This window comes from Drosophila subobscura, chromosome J (genome assembly GCF_008121235.1).
Source record: "Drosophila subobscura isolate 14011-0131.10 chromosome J, UCBerk_Dsub_1.0, whole genome shotgun sequence".
NCBI lineage: Eukaryota > Metazoa > Arthropoda > Insecta > Diptera > Drosophilidae > Drosophila > Drosophila subobscura.
In genome coordinates, this window is record NC_048532.1 from 21787267 (window position 1) to 21807303 (window position 20037).

Here is a 20037-nt window from a genome sequence, read left to right on the forward strand (position 1 = left end):
ATGTTGAAAAATTTAAAAAATTCTGCCATAAAACTGGGGAGTTAATTATTGATAGATACCCTTGGTTACCAATGACTGCAACAGTGCATAAAATTCTGGTACATTCCAGCTGTATTATAGAAAGCACTCTTCTTCCTGTAGGATATTTCGGAGAGGAGGGAGCAGAATCTAGAAACAAACTTTATAAGTCTGATCGGTTACACCAAGCACGGAAGTGCAGCCGAATGTTGAATTTTTCAGACGTATTCCACCGAGCAATGGATACATCAGATCCTATGATTTCATCGGTAAATCTAGATAGACGTATGCGAAGGCAAAAGAAAATAAGCCTTCCAGCTGAAGTTTTGGAAATGCTATTAAGCGAAGGGAGCCCTTTAGAAGACCACGGCCACAATGAAGATGATTACGATGATAATTTAGGATTGCAATGGAGTATGGAATTGGAAAACGAGGAGTATGAGTCTTAAAAACATGATGGTGCGTATGAAATGGTAAACTAGTTTCAGTGCATCCAGGAAAAATGAAAATTGTTCTTATTTCAGAGCCTCTTCAAAAAAGCGTTCCCTTTTTGCAGCAACTAAAAACCATTTTTTGTTTGTAATCTGAATGAATTTTCTTTAGGCGTGCCACGCCCCCATTTTGCAATGCAAATGTTAAAAATGTGCCTTATATTTGATTTTCACTATAACTATAACTTTATCAATAAAGGCGGTGCCACGCCCATTTTCTCAAAAAAACCTTCCTCTTGCTATTCTTAACTTATATCAAAAGACTAAATCAAAAAATTTTGTTCCGTTCGCGAGTTATTAATATTGGCCAAGAAAAGTGGTCATCTGGACCATAGTGCAGGGATTGCTGACAGCGCGCGCCTCTCTGTTTGAAATTCATGACTTGTTTAGTGCACATGCCGCATAATGTAGCATGCATTTTGGGCGGTTGGTGGTGCCGCCGCCACGGCGTATATTGCAGCTGCCACTCGTTGTTTGTCGTTGTTGTTGGCATTGTTTCTAAATGAGAAGCGCTGCACAAATATGCAAACAAATGCATGAATGCGGCAGCAGCGTGTGGAAGGTGCGTTTCGCGAGTGTAAGACTGTTACAATAGAACTGTGCAAGCAAAGGAATATTTTCGAAAAGCAGACTGTGCATGGGAGAGCTTGAATTGATGGCAAATTATAGTATTTTGCGCTGATTTATGGCTGTCACTATGCCGCTGAAACGCACTGCTAGCAGATAGCGAACACACTCATAAGTGTGTGTATATTTTGGGTAATATTTATGCGTTCCCCCATAAATGCACTGCAGAGGGTTGGGTGCCTGTGTGTGCCTCTGTGTGTGTAAGTTGTGCATTCATGGCTTCGACTTGTTTTGCATGCTAATTGCCTTTGCCTCTGCCTCTGCCATGACGCCAGCGAGAGAGAGAGAGGGCAAAGGTGGGGAGGGTAAGGCAGATAAATTGGTTGCATGCATTTGATTATGTGCGAAAATGGTTGACGCGAGGGCGCCCCTGATTAACCCATTTAACATGATTCGTAACTTTGTATTAAGCACTCGAAAATGCATCGAATAAATTGTTTCTGCTGCCGTATTTATTGTAGAAATTTGTGGCTAGCTTTTCACTTAAAGTTTTTCTCGTTTTTTGATACATAAACAAATACAAATCAGTTATTCAAATATGCAGTGCTTATACATACGTTCTTTTCTATTACATTTCTTTGCTTTAGTTAAAAATAAAGCAAAATATTTTCCATACAAATGTTGCTATTGGCAAATCATTTTCCAGCTGTGCCCCAAAAGTATGCAGCAATCGAATTCGTGGCAAGAGTATGTGGAGAAAAGCAATTTACATTTGAAATGTTTGCTTCAAAAAAAAGGGGAAATATTTACAGCAAAAATACATAGCTGCAAGCTGATGGAAGGGGAAGGGAAGGGAAGGGCAGGGCATCTTGTTGCATAATTCACTGCAGGCACTCGTCGAGTGGCACATCGATGAGGGATGACTGGCTGGCTGGCTGGGGCGCCGTAATCATGCGCTGCTGCTACCCACCAAAAACCCGTTGCCTGGTCTAATGGCATTCTGCATATTTCATCATATTAAGTGCCAAAACAAGGCATAATCAACTTCCTGTTCCGCACGCCGCATGCGGCATGCCCTGCCCCAATCCCAAATAGTTTGACAATGCCACAAATGCGTGCAGGCAGCCAGTGTGTGTGCGTGTGTCGAGGGTTTATTTGAAAGGAGCGCGGGGGTGTGTGTGTGGTGCCATGGTAAGAAGCACTCTCCGTATAACTGCATTAAGCCCCGAACCGAGTAGCGCAGAATGTTGCAAACTGAAATTTCACCAAATCATCAATGCAACATGGCTGAGTGCCAGTGCCCCGCAACCCACCCACTGGCCGCACACCAGCATCGACCCCTTCGCGTGCACTAATTACACAGCTAAACAATTTTGTATTTTGGGGGACTTTTGTTTATGCGACTCGCCGAACTTTGGATCTGCCCCGCGCTCGCGTTTTCGTGGAGCATCGAATGCCGCAAATTGGTTGCGTAAACATTTACGATACTCGTTAGATCAAATATTGGGTGTATTGCGCAAACACCAGGGGCTTGCCACTTCTCCGATTGGCTGCTATCTGCTATGGAGTGAGCTTTGAAAGTAGTTGCTGTACATTTGGCTGTCGCCCGAATGCCAAATTATTGTCTTTAGGAATGCATTTACTCTGACTGGGAATATTTCAACAGGTGCACAAAAACATTAAGCAGTAAATGTAAGCTAAACTTTAGACAAGAAACTAATGGCTTCTGCTTAAAGCTGTCAGTTCGTTAAGTTCCTTCTTCGTTGCCCAACAATATTTCCATCCATCAAAGGTGCATACAACGATAATCTATAGATGAACACAATCATTTCTACAATATTTTTGCCTTGCAATTTTTGGCCTTCATGCCGTGTGCATCTGGCTAAGAAGAGGATTTATTAGGCAGCGTTTTGAGATTTCCGACACATGTTCTTAACAAGATAATTCTGGACTGTGTTCAGGTGTTTGAATGGCATAATATGAAATAGAATAATGGCTGCAATTTACGTCATATGTTTATGTATAAGCTGTGAACAATGCAAATCTTTTATTGATGGACGGCGTAGTGAGAGAGATGTGATAACGTATAACGAATCGTATCCCAGTTGCATTTATCAATGCACATCACTCATCGAAAAATTGAAGACAAATTTCCTGACATTAATTAGCAACAAGTCAATTATTTTTATAATATTTTATTTAATAATTTGTGAAGGGAGATTTGTGATGAATGATGCGCGCTTGATTTTATATTTTCTTGCAATTAGTCAAACCATACGTCGGGTGAGTGGGAATTTCCATAGTCAACAGATTCTTATGCTCTGACATCAGCCTCGGTGCAAAAGCAAACTCTGAAGCAAAGGGTTTAACCCTGTAATTAAGGGAATGGATGAAACCCCTCTTGGATTAGCACATGCCATAAATTCATTTAAGTCCGTCTAATCCCCACACACACAGGCACATAGACACTCTAGAACATAACCATAAAGGCACTCATATATTTGCTTAGACATTTGCTTACGATCCGGTATCCGCTTTCCCTGCATATTGCAGCAGCATTTTGGCCCTTGAAATTTGCATAGGATGCAGTTATGAATTTATTTATGATTCTCTCTCGGTCTCTCGGTCCTTAGCCCTGTCCTCAGTCCATGTATTCGCACGCTGCTTGTCTGCCTCTTTATCTCTGCCCCACTGTGTGTGGCTCTACCTTTGATTGTCTGCTGGCTACTACATTTTACTAGCTTTTACTCTTTATGCATATTACAACACTTTCCCCCAACCAAAAATAGACATCCATATATGTATGTATGTATGTATGTATAAGTCTGGTGCAGTCTGCAACATTTTTATTGCACGGCCATTAATTTTGAAACAATGCAAATCAGGGAACTTTTATTGTAAGCAAAATATTGTGTAAAACAGCAGGCTGCTGCTGGAAATGTTTAAGATCTGCGGCCATGGCACCAAAATAGTATGATCTAAAACTACTAAAAAATTTGTGTTAAAGCTGGAATTCTTTACGAAATTTATTGGAGCTGCAAATGTTCGCTGAGAGAACTCAGATTTTATTTAAGAGTACTCTTCCAATTAAGTTCAGATATTTTTTGATCGCAAAATACTTGGAATATTCCTATTTTTCTATGACAAAATATCAATAAAATGTTATTCCTTTTCCCATATTTCGTTAGCAGTGGTATTTGTGTGAAATAATCAATTGTTTTTGTTTGGCGCTTGCTGGGTGGTCCACTTTATTTATAATTCTTCTTCACGTTCATTCCTCAATCGAATATTGTTTATAAAAAAAAGCCACAATTATCTGATTGAATAATCATGTATTTTTGGCAAGAATTGTTGCAAAAACAGCAGTAAACATTTTTGAAGATTTTTCCAAAGAAAATGTGCTAAAAATCAAAGAGAAGCGAAGAAATAATTTAAGAATGAATCTTGTTTAATTAATCATAATTTAAAGCTAAATCTTGATTTATTTGATCTAATTCAAATTGCGTTTACGCTGGCGTGTGCTGTTTATGGGAAACCATAAAAAAATTCGTCAAAGCTTGACACGAAAATTGGGGAGAGCGCACGCCGGTGAGCGAGCATTGGGGAGCAAAAAGTAAAAGTGACAAGCTCCACTCTCTCTTGCACGCGCTCTCTCTCTCTCTCTCTCTCTTTTGTGCCTGTTGTAGCCGGTCTCATACTGGCTGCGCACTGCATGCTTGACATGTCTGTTCATGTTTGCCTAAAGTTTGCGGCTTTTGTCGCTCCTTCTTTCTTTCTTCACTTTATCTTTTATGTCTGTGATAATGCATGAAGAACGAAATTACAAATAGCGGGGCTACAGTTAACACTTCGACTAGTTGATACCCTGTAGATGTGATCAGGCATAACCTACCCTATTGCTTATCGATTTGATGTGTATTCATGTTTGTAGATCAGTCCATAGTGTTTGTAGAAATATGAAATTAAATATAAGTATTTTAAGCTTTCCCTTTTTCTACAGCCAATTTCTGAAACACAACTCACTTAAAAAATATACCCCTGTCCACCACATGCGCAGGGTATGCAAACTGTTTACTGCCACTATGGGTGAGCCATTCAGGCACCGAATGGGAGGAAGTCCAACGCTGACGCTGACGTCGACTCCGACGCCGACATCGCTGCCTGGCCTTGCAGTAAAGAAAGGCGGCCTCTCCGGTTCCTTGGGATCAGTCTGTGGGCTGACGTTAGCCTTGTCGATCGCGATCGCGGTCAGAAAATTGCTCGGAGCAAAAGCTGCTGAACCTTGTGGTGTGATTATATTTTGTGGTAAAGTTTCGTTTCGTTCTGAAAACATAACAAATTAAATATTTCTGTGTTCAATGAGCCGCTTAAAAATACATACATTTGTGTTCTCAACCGGATAATGTCATGAAAAAGGAGACAATTAAATAATGCTAATTAAGTACAACTACAAACAAATTGATTTAACGAATTAAGTGCTATTTAACATAAACAAAAAACAAGAAAGGCCGACAAAAAAAGAACGCTGGCAGCAGTTGGTAGTCGTAAAAGTCGCATAATTGATTCATTTATGCATATTCAGCAGAAATACATACATATTTATTTATGAATATTCCCCTCACCCTCATACCAGTGTAAAGTAAATCCCATTAAGACCCCATTGATGGTAACAGCAACAAAAAGAAGAGCTGACTAGTTGCCATTTCAAATTAATAGCCAATTTGTGAATAATATTTATTTAGCCATACAAACTTACAAACAAACATACTAAGGTAGAAATTTAAATCACTTTTTTGTATGCGCAAATTGGTTGAAGAGTCCGCCCGTTGATTGGAGAAGAGACGGAGAGAGCAGCGTGCGGGTTTTTGTGTGAACAATTGAGTGAATGGTGGCCGCCCGACAGCTGATTTCAGTTATCTTTGTTCTCTTAAATATCAGCAATTTCTCTCTTAAGAAAAGATATATCGTGGATATGTACATGGAATTATGCTCTCCCGCTGCTTGTTCCAGTTTTGTAACCATCCCGCGGGTGTAGCAAAGCAGAGAGGGCAGGGCAGCATTTCCGATCCAACCATCCGCTATCTCTTTTTTCTGAGAAGAGTTCCATAAATAAGAACGCTTGTTATCCCTTAAATTCTTTAGTGATTTTGCTACACATGCCATATCCAACTTAGCCTTGAACTTTAATGGGCCCAAAATCTATCCACAAAATAAAACAGAACACACAACACATTTGTTTGTTTATTGATTCCGCACTGAATTCTATTTGTGGCCACCCCACATGGCTATGTTTGGCTAAATATTTGCCTTTCTTTCAACAGGCGATTCCAAAACTAAGAGCCAACTTTCGTATACAAAAATTGGTAGCAAATTAATTTGAAAATTACGAAATATTTTATTTATGACTTGGATTTGCTTACTTAATGGGTCAGAAGTCCATAAATAGGGTGGCAATAAATATACATATGTTTCGGAAGGTTCTGACGCATGGCCAAAGAGGATGATGTGGTGACTTTTTAGATGTACTTATCGATCAAACGTGTTTATTTTATGGGGCCCATAAGCCTGATACATGCATACAATACATATTGGAAATGGGTTTAGCTCAATGGCTCTAACCGATAAAGGATAGATTGTGGGGGTGACTATTTCGCAGTCCAATTAAAATACCTCCACGATGCGGCAATACATTAAGGCATTTGGTTCTCTGATAAGTTAAATGAATGAATAATCCGAGCCCTCTTTTAATCATGCGACATCAGGCAATTATTTCTTGTACACAACATTGAGAATAGGTTCTGTTCCATGGGTGGCCAGTGTCTTCAATCATTTGGTTCCGTTGTGGCCGAATAAATATTCATACGAATGCTGTCATTAAAGAATTTTGTCTCGAATGAATTTACATTTGCACTAAAATCTGTGTCATTCTGTGGTGGGGGGTTTGATAAATAATTTCCATGTAATTTTGATTACTTCATTTTGAACACTCACCAAATCCGAGTGAGTTTTGCGATACTCATTCTCGGCCTTCAAGTAGGCGCACAAACTCTGATTGACTTCGGATTGGTTCTTGGACCTAAAGTGCTGGTCAATGTCTTCGCTATAGATCACTGGCCGCTGGCAGGCTGGCCGACTTTGGCTGAAATCTGCCTCACTGCCATAGTTCTTGCGTATCTCCCCGCGCTCATACTCGATGCGCATCTTGATGGCCTCCAGCAGGGTCAGGGGATCGACTAGGCCCAGCTTCTGCGGCAGCTGACCAGCGAACGCAATCACATACGAACGCTCGTTGAAGTTCTCGCGACCATTGAGGGTCCGTTGTATGACATCATTGCAGCAGCTCTCCTTCACCATCGCCTCAAAGTACAAGTCCCTGGTGCGCTGGGCAAGCCGTTCGTCTGCTGCGCTGGGTTGGCACATGAAAGTCCCCTGGAAAAGTCAATCTCGCGTTAAATTGAATGAAAATCAACAGAATAACTTACTTCCGAGGAAGAACTTGCATCGAGTGGATAGGTAAAGTCCATGGAAGGCGCCTGACCGCCATATGGCACGGGCTTTGCCATAATGCTCTGATCGCTAGCAGCACCACCGAATCTCAGTGTTATTGTTGCATCTGCATTGTATTTGTCGGAATGACTGCCGTACGTAACACTCTGCGATGGCAGACTCGTGCTGGCACCGCCGTGCTGGTTGTACTGAGCTGCATATGAGGCTTGGGACTTGCAGGAGGGACCACTGCCTTGGGTAATTTGTTGCGGTGCTGCGCCTTTGGATGGCGTACTGTGCCCCTGTGGCATGGTCAGATTTGCTGGACAGCTGTACTCTTGATCCATGGAATCTGATGCAAGGCTCTGATAAAGTGAACTCGCATTTGTGGGGCAATCTTCGTTCTGACAACAGGATGCTCTCTGGTTCATGGGACACATCTGATTCTGACAACAGGTTGGCCTCTGGTTCATGCCACGCTGATCTTCAGGTGTCACACTCTGATATGGTGCACTTTGGTTCATGGGGCACATTTCGTTCTTACAACAGGTTGACCTCTGGTTCATGGGACACATTTGATTCAGACAACAGGCTGCTCTCTGGCTCATGCTACGCTGATCTTCGGGAGTGTTGCCCATCCGATTCATGGGACAGCCTTCGTTCCTGCAACAGCTTGGCCCCTGCATGGGTTTTACATCCTGGAAGATTTCATCAGACTAGGGGTTTGTCATAGTTTAATCTTTATCTAAGAAATTATTATTCTGCGCACTTACATGCTGTGGCCCCTGGGTTTGATTCCTAAGCTGCGAATGACAATACGCTGGCTGGCTCATAGGTGTACCGTCTCTGAATTGCATCTCCGGCTGCTGTTTGGAGTGGGTTTATTAAGTGTTTCGATATAATCTGCACTTGGAGAGGTTTTTCCCTACTTACATATCGACTCTGCTCCGCTTGAGATCTCTCAGGCGATAATGGCCGCTGATACTGTGAGCAAAGAAGGGAAGAAGCTTGGTTTAGCAGCCTCTAAATGGCAATAAAACCCCTCACTTACATGCTGGCTAGTCTGCTGAGATTGGTGGCCAAAAACAGGATGATTCGTGGATGTTGACTGTTGCTGGTAGCTCAAATTATTATGTGTGGAGGTGCCACAGCTCACAACCTGCGCGCAACGCGGATACTCGGCCGAAGCTTGCGTGGACTAAGTAGGAAAATCTTTAGGATAAAAGGGAAAAGGAACTTCCTGCAGTACTTACCTTTTGACCAACAGCAGCTGGACTCCTCGTCGACGGCGGCAGGAGGCTACAGCTTCCCGTGCAAGTTGGCACACAGGTTTCCTCTTCATCCTCCGCAGCAATCATCGTGCTACAGAGCTCTGGCTTCTATGGGTATACAATTGTGAAAAACTCCCGCAGCTGCCACACTTTATACTCACAAATGTTTCAATGTTGTCTTGGCTGTGCAGGTTAGAATAATTTGCCGACTTTTGCTGCTGCTGCGGGGATCTTAAGGTTTCTGGCTGCCGGGCCGACTGTTTCATGGTGATTTGACTGCACTCTCCCCAACAGGTTTCCACGCAATTCACAGGATCGGGCTGCAGCTGTGGCGATGGCCTAAAGGACTCTGGATACCGTGTCGACTGGTGCATGGTGTTTTGAGAGCACTCTGCCGTACAGGGAGCTGTACTGCGATCGGGCTTTTATGGAAATACAAGAGAAATAGATGAAAAGTTCAGCAGTTTCCACACTTTACTCTTACAAATCTGTCGCTGGTTGCATCATTGTGACTCAAGGGATTCTTTCCCACCAGCTGTTTAATATGCCTCTGCTGCTGCTGTTGCTGCTGCGGAGGAGGAGGAGAACCAAAACGCTCTGCTCCCCGCACCGCCTGTGGTTGCTGTGGTCGCGTACAAAGCACTCGATTGCACTGTGGCTCACAGCGCTCCACATGAAGTATCGAGCTATGGAGCACGGGTTCCTATCGGCAGATAATTCGTCAAATTAATCACAACTTTAGCAACTTTCACACTCACAAATGTGTCGCTGGTCTCGTCGTTGTGCATCAGGGCGTAGGCTGCCTGCAGTTGCGGCTGTTGCGGCTGCAGCTGCTGCGACGGAGGACCAAAGCACTGATTCGTGGCGTTGCGACTGCACTCTGAGCTGCAGTCGTCACGACAATGGTCAGTACCGAAGTTTGTGCTCTTGAAATCGAGGTCCTATAGGAAGATAGTTTGTTAAATCTTCGAAGGATTCGCAGTCTCCACAGTTCAGACTCACGTAGGTGTCGCTGGTCTCCTCGTTGTGCAGCAAGGCATATGCAGCCTGCAGCTCTTGTTGCTGCTGCTGTTCCTGTTGCAACCTCTGCTGCTGTAGCTGCTGCTGCTGCTGCTGTTGCTGTGGAGGACCAAAAGAATCTGCACCGCAGATTGGCTTTGGCTGCTGTGGGCGACCACAGAGCTCACGAATGCACTGCGGTTGACAGCGGTTCAGGCGATCCACTGGACCCATCATCGCCGTATTAGGATTAGGTTTCTGTGGGGATAAATCAAAATGTATCACCTGCAGCTTCCACACTTTCACAAACTTACAAATCTGTTGCTGCTCTCCGCCTGCTGCTGCTGCTGTTGCTGCTGCGGCGGTTGTCCAAAAGACTCTGAATATCGCGCCGACTGGTTGCCATTGCACTCTGCCCTACGGTCTTCCCGGAAATCGCCAGGATCCAGCTTCGTGCTATTGAGTTCGGGTTCCTAATGGGTGGTTAATTCATAAATTTAACAGAATTTTGGCAGTTTTGTGGCACTTGACACTCACAAATGTGCTGTAGCATTCATTGTTGTACAGTGAAAAAGATGCCGGAGGTGGTTTGGCCTGAGGCGGCAGCGGTTGTTGTTGCCTCTGCTGCCACTCACCATAGTTCGATTCGAGCCCCGAACTCTCGTTCATTGTGCGATTGGGTTGTGTACTCTGAAAGGTGCTGTTCGGCAAGGCCTCTCTTTCGCTCTTCGGATAGGCCTGGCAGGTGCTCGGACACTTTCAAAGGATTATCAAAGAGTAATTCTAGATCCTAAATCCTCCTCAAATGTTGTATCTACTTACACTTGGTTGCATGGGCACCTGCGTCTGATGCTGCTGTGTCAGTGGTAAACGCGCAATTCTTGTTGTTCTTTGTATCTCGAAACTCAACGACTCCACGGCCTGCACAAAGCGAGGTCGACTGTCCAATGTCTGGTCTGCTTTTCGATTGCCATGGCACTTGGGTCTCTGTGACGTGTCCAACGCAATCCATCGTGGCCCATTGCTGCTGCAGTGCTTTGGGTAAGAAAGTTTAGATCGGAACACGTTTAGGCAGCGGTTGACTTAGACTCACTCTTGGCCGGGTGGTGCCGCCGCCCTCTGCATTCGCAGGTCTCCGAGCGGGCTGCGAGTTAGAGCGCATTGAGGATCGATTGTTGTCTGCCTTTTCGATGGAACACAGGCAGTGGTTAAGGCAGTTGTTCGTCTTGTTTTTCTCGTCTAGTTTCTGTTCGTTTACCAGGAAGCAGCAGCACAGATTTTCTAGCAGTTTCCGATAGTATAAACCTTGAATCATCCTCCACAGAGGCTCCTCTACTTACACAGAGAAAAGCTTGAACAAATATTTAATCTATAATTACTGGGAATTTTATTCATAATTTTTGTTTTCCAAGTGTTTTGTATACAGACATAAAAATCCAAGCTTAAGTTAACCAAAAATGCTTAGAGAATAAAGCAGGATGGGTAGAAGGTATTTCTAATCCTAACTTATAGTAAATGCTGCAAAGATTATCCTTCAATTTACCAATTTATACTCTCAATAATATTATAATTATTCCAAAGATTTTATAGGAATTTATTTAAATATTTAAACACGATTTAATGCCACTAATTTCATTTATTGCATGAAATATTCGACTCTTTTGCTGCATTCCCCTACCTAAAATGCACTTCAACGGGATGTAGCACCCTGGAAATAGGTTCCCATTCAATTTGCTAGCCTTAGCCATGCTCTGCCTCATCTGTGACACCCATCCGGTGTCCGCTTCCGTTGTTCATGAGACAAATGCTGCACTTCCAGCGCGACAAAGGCCAAATCGTTTGTCTGCACTCCATCCGCATCCGCATCCTCTCTTGTATCTCCATCCGCATCCGTATCCGTGTGCGGTGTCCGTGTTGCTGTCATCCTGGGGCAGGCATCATGCCAAATGGAAACCTCACGGCTGACACTACCCCCCTCCCGCAGCAGTGACAGAAATGTGGGCGTGGCATGCACATTACGCGTGAAATCCAATTCACGCAGACTCTGCGCTTGGGTGGCGAGAAAGGGGAGCAGGGCGTGCGCCAGTCGCGGCTGCTGGGGCAGCCACTTGATGCTACCATCCGCAACATCATAGTGCACCGTCAGCTGCGAGTGCCAAGCAAAGCGACGCAGACGGAAGGTGTCCCCCGGGCCCGACTCCGCCAAGAGACGCAGGAGGCTGGCATCGAGATGACACTGCAAATGGAGTCCCACAATTTGACAGGCAGCAGGTCCGCCGCTCATGTCCTGTGATGCCTTGAGGCAGGATGAGATGGTGGCGCTTGCTGCATTTGCTTCGTCATCATCCGTGTGCTTGTGGCAGAGGAAACCCGTCAAGCAGCGCAATCGTGGCAGTCGAAATATCTCCATGGCCGTGGCACGCACCAGACACGCAGGCAGCTTCAGGGATTCCAATGCGACTCCGAATTTGATGCCCGTCCAGGGTCGGGGGCAGCTCCAACCCGGCTGCAGCTCAAACAGCCGCAAGTGCGGCAGCTGTCCAAAGAGCAAGTGGAGATCCTCAGGTGTCACGCCCTCGCCCACGCCCAGCTGCAGTTGCACCAAATTGGGGCACACAGCGGGCAGTCGATGCAGCAGCCAGGCGCCGCTCTCCACAAAGCTCAGCCGCTGCAGTCGTTCCGTGCACTTCCGCTTCCGTTTGAGCCACTGCCGACAGCCATCGCTGCTGCCATTCAGGTTGAGCAGCGCCCTCGTCCTGGCACTCAGCAGCTGCAGCAGCTGACACTGCTCCTTGGCGCTTAGATGCCTTAATTGCTGCTCCTGGGCCCAGTCAAAGTGCTGGGCATATTTGCGCCTCCAGATACGCAGCACTAGTCCTGCCAGTCGCTCGTCCTGCAGTTGCAGGAGACTCCATTGGTCGCCCATCGACAGCCGCTCGCATATCAGCAGCAGGCAGTCGTCGTTGAGTTCGGTCAGTGTGGTGCAATCTCCTGTTCGTCCTCCTGGCTGCACCTCTAGCGCTCTGCTGCTCCTCAGTCGCATGGCTGCTGCTGCTGCTGCTGCTGCTGCCTGCTACTTGCCTCGCTGAGTCGTCTCTTCGCACTGCGAGGAGCGGGCGGAAGCGCGTGCCAGGTCTGCGTCTGTGTCTGCCACCCTTGTCGCGAATCAGTGTCGCCCTCAGCTGTGTTGCAGTGCGTGCGAGGCGACACCGACACCACCAACAGAAGCAGCAACATGCCGCACACACATGGATGTCCATGGAACATGGAATCATCCACTTTTCCACTCAGCACTTTTCCACTGCCCTCTCGTGATTGTGCAGATCTTGTGGCAAACAGATATCACAGTGGCACGAATTGGTTGATTTTTCGGCATATTTTAATCTTCTTAAAGGAAAAATGCAGCTGCTAAAATGATTACCTAGTGCATTTATTACCTCAAAATGGAAAGAAAATATTTGTAAATATTATTTTCCACTTAATTTCCACCCTTGCACCACTGTTCACCGCCCGCTGCGTGCCATGCCGCTTCATATCGCCTGCCAGTGGTGGTGGTGGCGACTCCGATTCGAACATTCTTTGTCGTAAGTGCAACCCCGTCGCTGACAAAGTCGATATCAGGGGTTTACATTATCCAGAAACACAGTCGCTGCCCGCTCTCTGCATATCTCTCTCTCTCTCTCTCTTTCTCTTCCTTTGTCGCTGCCAGAGAGAGAGAGCCAAGTTTTGGGCTATTTTTAACACCCTCTCCCCAGCCCTCCCTGATAACTGCACATGTGTCCCACCGTCAAGGCCAAGGCTATGTTGGCTCTGCGGGAGGCGTAGGAGTCAGGGTCCAACTATTTCGAATCAAAAATCACATTGGTTCGCTGTCAGCAGCGATTATCTCTGCATCGTAAACAAGTAGCTGTCCGATAAGAGCACCTTCCCCTTCCCTACCCCCCTTTCGTATCTCTAAAGTGTGCGCTGATTTGTGAGTCAGTGGAGCCCAGATACCAGCAGACATTATTCATTTTGGATTAAACCCTTTCGAAGTAAACACAAAAACAAAATTCAGCATTTGAAAATTCTTTGACAATGGCCAGCAGAGGGTTAGCGCAGAATGCCGAGCATCGTGCCACACTGCCAGCGGGGCGAGTGATTCGCCTGGACATGGCGGGCAACTTGCAACAGGGCAATCCGGGGGGACTGCGCAGTGCAGTCAAGTACGACACCGTTTGCCTCAATGTTGCCATTTCGTTGGCGCTGTTTGCCACATTCACCATGGTGGTGGTGGCGGCAATGCTCTGGCTGGCGCCCTTCAAAGATCTCCAGGCCACACCCGAGGAGCTGCAAGCGCGGAAGCATCACGCGATTGTGGCAAGGGAGCAGCAGCAGAGGGCGGGCGGCAAGCTGGAGCTGAGCGCGCTCGAGGAGGTGGCCAGTGAGCGGCTGGCGATGCAGGTGGACCAGGAGGTGCACCGCCTGTGGGTGAATTACTCCTCGAACACGCCGCAATTCCTCAAGCACCACAAGATCAGCGAAACGGATCTGTATGGAATGCTGAAGAGCATGCCCAAGGGCGGTCTGCTGCACATCCACGATGCTGGCATGATGAAGCTGGACATCCTCATCGAGCTCACGTATCGCGACGATCTGTGGGTTTGCGTGGGCATGAATCAGGTTTTCGAGAACTTTCGCTTCTCCACGGCGTTTCCGCACATTGCTCCATCGGAGGACTACAGCTGCATCTGGATGCTGATGAGCAACTTCCACACGTTCGAGTGGCGCGGACGCTACGAGAAGCAGATCCGCGAGGGTCTAGTGCTCCAGGAGGGCGGCTACAAGGACACCGCAGAGCTGGCACGGCACATGCGGCGTAGCCATCGCCTCATCCATGGATTGGTCACGTTTCAGAGTCTTTGGTCGGACTTTTTGTTCCGCATGCTCGAGGATTTCTACAGGGATGGCGTGCAGTATGTGGAGCTGCGCTCCTCCCTGCCACTTGTGAGTGAAGGATCATCCGCAGCGTGCTGGCAGTTCTCCTTAACCCCGCCCTTCCCACACAGCTGTATGATCTGAAGGGCACCAACTTTACCATTCTGGACACTGTCAACTCGATCGTTACCATAACCAAGTTGTTCCGCTCCACGTATCCCGATTTTATAGGCGTCAAACTGATTTATACGCCGGCCCGAGACTCAAACGACAGCCACATGGATCAGTATGTGGAAAATGCGCGACTGCTGAAGGTCCGTTACTCTCTCCAGTACTTGAATTTCCAACCTCTAACTCGTAGTCCCCCCATTAGAGCCATTTCCCCAATCTCTTTGCGGGACTCGATCTGAACACCTTTGGGGACGAGTGCCAGCTGCCAGGACTGGCCGAAGCCACACAGCTGCTGCACTTGGGCAAGGAAATTGATTTCTACTTCCAGGCGGGCGAGTCGCGCTGCCCGAACATGACCAAGCCACATGCGAATCTCATCGATGCCGTGCTGCTGGGCAGCAAGCGGATCGGCGGTGCCCTCAATCTGCCCCTCCATCCGGACATCCTGCGCACCATGCGCCACATGCAGGTGGCCGTAGAGGTGTGTCCACTGTCCAATCATTACAGGCAGTATGTCCAGGATTTCAGCCAGCATCCCGCTGCGTATCTGCTGGCTGCCGGCTATCCCATTGTCTTGGGCTCGGACTACCCACACTTCTGGAACGCCGCTCCGCTCACCGATGACTTTTACGTGGCCTTTGTGGGCATTGTCAGTGGGCAGGGCAATCTGCGGCTGCTCAAGCAGCTGGCTCTCAACTCCTTTCTGTACAGCTCCCTGAACTGCGAGGAGCGCACGGCGGCCATCTTTCAGTGGCGCTGCAAGTGGAATCGTTGGATCGAGGAGTTTGTCAATCAGAACAAGAGCGTGCGGGCAGATGATGGCCTGTGATTCATTGGCTTTGTGTTTATGGCTTGGACTTTATTATTAAATTTTGCTCACTAATAACTCAGGAAACTCCTTTCACAGGAGCAGTGCTGTAAAAGTATGTGTTGCTGCTGTTTACAGTGCTGTAAAGTTGCAAGCGGCAGATTTATTCAATCTCTGCAGGAAACCTGAGCAATCATAACAGCTTTGGAGCAAACGATAAATGGAAGAAGCGCCAAATTAAGATTGTACCCAGTCAGGTTCTACCTTTCAGCTATTTTAGGCAATCAAAACTCTAGTGTTGCACAATGTTAAAAGCAAGTTAGTGCTGCACAACTGTAATGGAACATTCGCCTTTGTTTTCTTAAGTTTTCTTGGCACCAAAAAGATTTCTAAGTGGCACATAAAACCTCTTTCTCTTGTACTTTTCCCTGCACTTGTGGGAGGCTCGTATGGCTCGTTTTCCGGTTCGATAAACCCAGCAAAGGAAAAGGCACTCGACTCGCAGGGTTATGGTTATTGCCAGGGCTTCAGAAACCTGTAGTCATAGTTATGCAATCTTATCTGTGGTCAGTCGTAAATCAAGATGCCAGATTGGCTGCGATTAGGCAGCCGCTCGGTTACCAACCTGTTCTCCAGTGGGGGAGAACTCAGACTCAGACTCAGAACTCAGAACTCACTCAAACCCACTCATCCTCTTATCCTTATCGCAATTGAAATCCGGTTGAACGCGTGTTAAATCAAAGATAATGCCCAAATATTGACGCCAAATCATTTCATTTCAGATAGCGTTGGGGGCATCGAAACTGAAATCGGCGCTTCTTAAGTGCCAGCAGACATTAGTCGCAGTGTGGACCTTGCCGGGATCAGACAAACAATGAGAATGCCTCGTCCAAGTGGATTTAATCTTATCGCCGTGCTGGCTCTGGGCCTCTGGCTGTGCGTCTGCCCCTCCGCGGTGGAGTGCCGCACGCGCAACAAGAATATGGCCGATAGGCGACTGATGTCGCTGTACGGCAACACGCCCCACGTGGAGGCGCTGCTGGGCAGGAGTCGACCCACCCCAGACACCTACAAGACGCTGCGCAGCGCCTTCTTCCGCTACGAAGAGTCCCGCTCCCTGGGCTACGACCTGGAGCTCACGGATCGCGAGCTGCAGGCCAATGAAACGATCATGGCAGCCAAGCTGCACGAGTACACCGAGGGACTGCACACGCCACACCTGTTCAAGCCGTCGCAGCACATCTTCGATGTCCTCGAAGGAGTACGCAACACGGAGCTCTTCCAGCTGCTCAAGAAGATGCCCAAGGGTGCGGTGCTGCATGCCCATGACACGGCACTCTGCAGCACAGATTCCATCATCAAGCTGACGTACTACGACAATCTGTGGGCCTGTCTGCAGAAGGATGATCTCGACTTTTCCGTCCTGCGTTTCGCCAAGACACAGCCGGAGGCGCTGGACAACTGCGATTGGTCGCTGCTCTCCGATGTGCGAGCGAAGTACGGCGCGGAGAAGGTGGACGATTATCTGGCGGAGCATTTGACGCTTTATCCCACCAAGAAGTTTGAGGACAACAATGCCGCTTGGTCCACGTTCATGGACATCTTTGGCCTGCTCGATGGCATCGTGATGTATGCACCCGCCTGGGGGGATTACTACTACAATGCGCTGCAGGAATTCTACGATGATGGAGTGCAGTATCTCGAGTTTAGGTCGTTGGTGCCAACGGTGGGTGCTCTCCGATTCCTTAGCCACAGAATAGTTGCCTAATCTTTCATGTCTTCTTGCAGCTCTACGATCTGGAGGGCACTGTCTACACCCCCCTGGACACGGTGAGGATATACGTGGAGACGCTGGAGAAGTTCAAGAAGGATAATCCCGACTTTATTGGCTCAAGGATGATCTATGCGCCGCTGCGCAACACCAACCCCGAGGGCGTGCTCGGCTACATTGAGACCCTAAAACAGATCAAGGTAAGGGTATACTTTGACAAGCTTCCAGACTGCTTTGATCCTTAATCTTTGCTTCATTCGTAGGAGCAATATCCCGACTTCCTGGCCGGCTTCGATCTCGTGGGCCAGGAGGAGCTGGGCAAACCGCTGGGCGAGTTTATCGATCAGCTGCTGGAGGTGCCCGACGACATTGACTTTTACTTCCATGCGGGCGAGACGAACTGGTTTGGTTCCACCGTCGATGAGAACCTCATCGATGCCATACTCCTCGGCACGAAGCGCATTGGCCATGGCTTTGGTCTGGTCAAGCATCCGGTGGTGCTGGACATGCTGAAGAAGCTCAACGTTGCCATCGAGGTTAATCCCATCTCCAACCAAGTGCTGCAGCTCATCACCGACTTCCGCAACCATCCCTGTGCGCATTTCTTCGCCGATGGCTATCCCGTGGTCATCTCCTCGGATGATCCTTCCTTCTGGAAGGCCACGCCCTTGACGCACGACTTCTACATTGCCTTCCTGGGCATTGCCTCACAGCATGCGGATCTGCGGCTGCTCAAGAAGTTGGCCCTCAACTCGATTCAGTACAGCTCGCTGCCCACGGAGCAGCAGTTTGAGGCGCTGGAGAAGTGGCAGGCCAAGTGGGATCAGTTCATTGCGAATGTCAACGAGGAGTCATCGAATCGCGGAGCCTCCAGTCAGCACCTCGATTGACTAGCACGGGTGGTGGCAGCGTTCCTGGTTGCAGCTTTCTGCCTGCTAAGCTCTGGCCTGCGACGCTAGTCGGTTCTCCCCACTCACTGCATCTCCAACCTCATCTCTCATCCATTCATACATGTATCTATCCCCCACATATGCCAGTTTATGTTGTAAGCTAATTGTTATGGATTAGTCTTTAGTTAGACTTAAGCCTGTATCTATCTCTCTCTCTATCTCTCCATTAACTACTCTCTCTGTGTGTCCAACATGCTCGAACCAAAGAGATTGTGGCCACGCTTTGAGGCCTAACTATCGCAATAAAGAACTTTTGCCAGACGGAGCACAGCTAGAGCCCAAAACATAAGTCCAAGTGGGAAGTCCATGCAATTTATGTTGTTGCCAGCAGCTCAAACGCAGCAAAGGCGGAGCAATAATCCTAATGAGAGTGAGGCCAGAATGGGAGATGGAAACGTGAGTTTAACTCTAACACAAGGGATACTTGTATCACACGTATATTAATTATAGTTCCTGAAAATCTATTCCAAGTAATCATCACTTTCTAATGAGCGAGGACAGAAAGGGAGATGGAAATGCGAGTTATGACAGCAACGCAAATCGATTGTAGTTCCCCCGAATCTATTCCAAGTAATCAACAATATCCAACCCAGATTGCTCTTCCACCGTTCTCTGAGTTATGGCATGGCTTGTGGGTTATTATCGCTTCACTTTCTTCTGCCACTTCCTCCCACTCAGCCACGAATATCTTGGCCCATAGTCATCAAAGTTGTAGTCACGCTGCCATCGCTAAGTGAAGCCTCATGTGCGAGTGTGCAGTCAAGGCTGAGCCTGCCCCTGCCCCGTCTCGTCGCGGGGCTTTCTCCATGTTTTTAGCTCGCATAAATCTCTCATTGCCACTCGCTGTGTGGTGTGGCTGCTGCTGTGCCGAGTGCACTGCAAAGTGGATACGAATTTTAATGAATATGCGCTATATGGTCGTTGAGTCACCCCAACCCACACACGTCACATCCGACCAACATCCCTTTGAGCTCTTGCCACTAGCATGCCATACAACTGCCGCTGCGAATGTTTCAATTTTACGTGCCACTGTTTAGTGGCAAAGGCTGATGGTGCCTGCCTCTGGGCATCCTGCAGGCGAATCCTGCTTCGATTTTGATTTGGCTCGCGCTGGTAATGAGCCTGGCGAGAGTTTTATGGACGACGGACGCAGCAGCAGCAGCAGCCGCAGCCGCAGGTTCGAGGCCCATAAAATTGATGGGCGCGAATGGGGTGGGCCATGGGGCTTGTGGACATATCATCCTTGTGCCACTGCCAGTGTGTGTGTGGCAGCCTCATCAATTTGATGTCGTGCACATTTAATGTGGTGTCGGAGGGGAATGCATAAAAAACCAGCGGCCAAGCAGGAGTAGAGCTTCAGCCATAAATTACTAATAAAAGCCGCGAAGGGTGCGCTAAGGGTAGCTGCGGACTGGCGTGCCGGAAATGCGTTGGTCGCCATTTTGTGTGCCGCGTAACGAATGGCAGCGGATTTGAGGCGCCAACAAATGTGCGGCTTGGCCTGGCCCACTGACACATTCGACACTCGACACTGACACATTTCGTGAGGGTTTAGTAAATAAATTGAAAGTAAATCTAAAACACAGAT

General features: G+C 47.5%; 4 protein-coding genes across 5 annotated transcripts; 2 read left to right on the forward strand and 2 right to left on the reverse strand.

Annotated features, from left to right (window-relative positions):
• Positions 1-5274: 5274 nt before the first annotated feature.
• Positions 5275-18751, forward strand: LOC117895787 (adenosine deaminase 2-A). Its single transcript, XM_034803687.1, has 4 exons — positions 5275-5381; positions 16511-17454; positions 17517-17699; positions 17763-18751. Exons 2-4 carry the CDS (start codon positions 16603-16605, stop codon positions 18387-18389), a joined length of 1662 nt encoding a protein of 553 aa, XP_034659578.1. The 5' UTR covers positions 5275-5381; positions 16511-16602; the 3' UTR covers positions 18390-18751.
• Positions 6456-11260, reverse strand: LOC117895784 (mediator of RNA polymerase II transcription subunit 15). 2 transcript variants are annotated; one of them, XM_034803685.1, is made up of 15 exons: positions 10926-11260; positions 10655-10867; positions 10370-10588; positions 10147-10305; positions 9836-10090; positions 9592-9774; positions 9318-9536; positions 8995-9255; positions 8816-8941; positions 8614-8760; positions 8496-8546; positions 8336-8425; positions 7559-8278; positions 7068-7505; positions 6456-7003 (listed from the first exon to the last, which is right to left on the reverse strand). In XM_034803685.1, the coding sequence occupies exons 1-15, from the start codon at positions 11145-11147 to the stop codon at positions 6899-6901; spliced, it is 3408 nt and encodes a 1135-aa protein (XP_034659576.1). In that variant the 5' UTR covers positions 11148-11260; the 3' UTR covers positions 6456-6898. The 2 variants fall into 2 exon arrangements, with proteins under 2 accessions (XP_034659576.1, XP_034659575.1); XM_034803684.1 differs by having other exon boundaries at positions 8336-8428; positions 10926-11259.
• LOC117895791 lies at positions 11475-13042 on the reverse strand. The gene has a single exon (XM_034803693.1). The coding sequence runs from the start codon at positions 12873-12875 to the stop codon at positions 11589-11591; it is 1287 nt and encodes a 428-aa protein (XP_034659584.1). The 5' UTR covers positions 12876-13042; the 3' UTR covers positions 11475-11588.
• On the forward strand, positions 13852-15766 carry LOC117895786 (adenosine deaminase 2). The gene is made up of 3 exons (XM_034803686.1): positions 13852-14818; positions 14881-15063; positions 15123-15766. The coding sequence occupies exons 1-3, from the start codon at positions 13910-13912 to the stop codon at positions 15747-15749; spliced, it is 1719 nt and encodes a 572-aa protein (XP_034659577.1). The 5' UTR covers positions 13852-13909; the 3' UTR covers positions 15750-15766.
• Positions 18752-20037: the final 1286 nt, after the last annotated feature.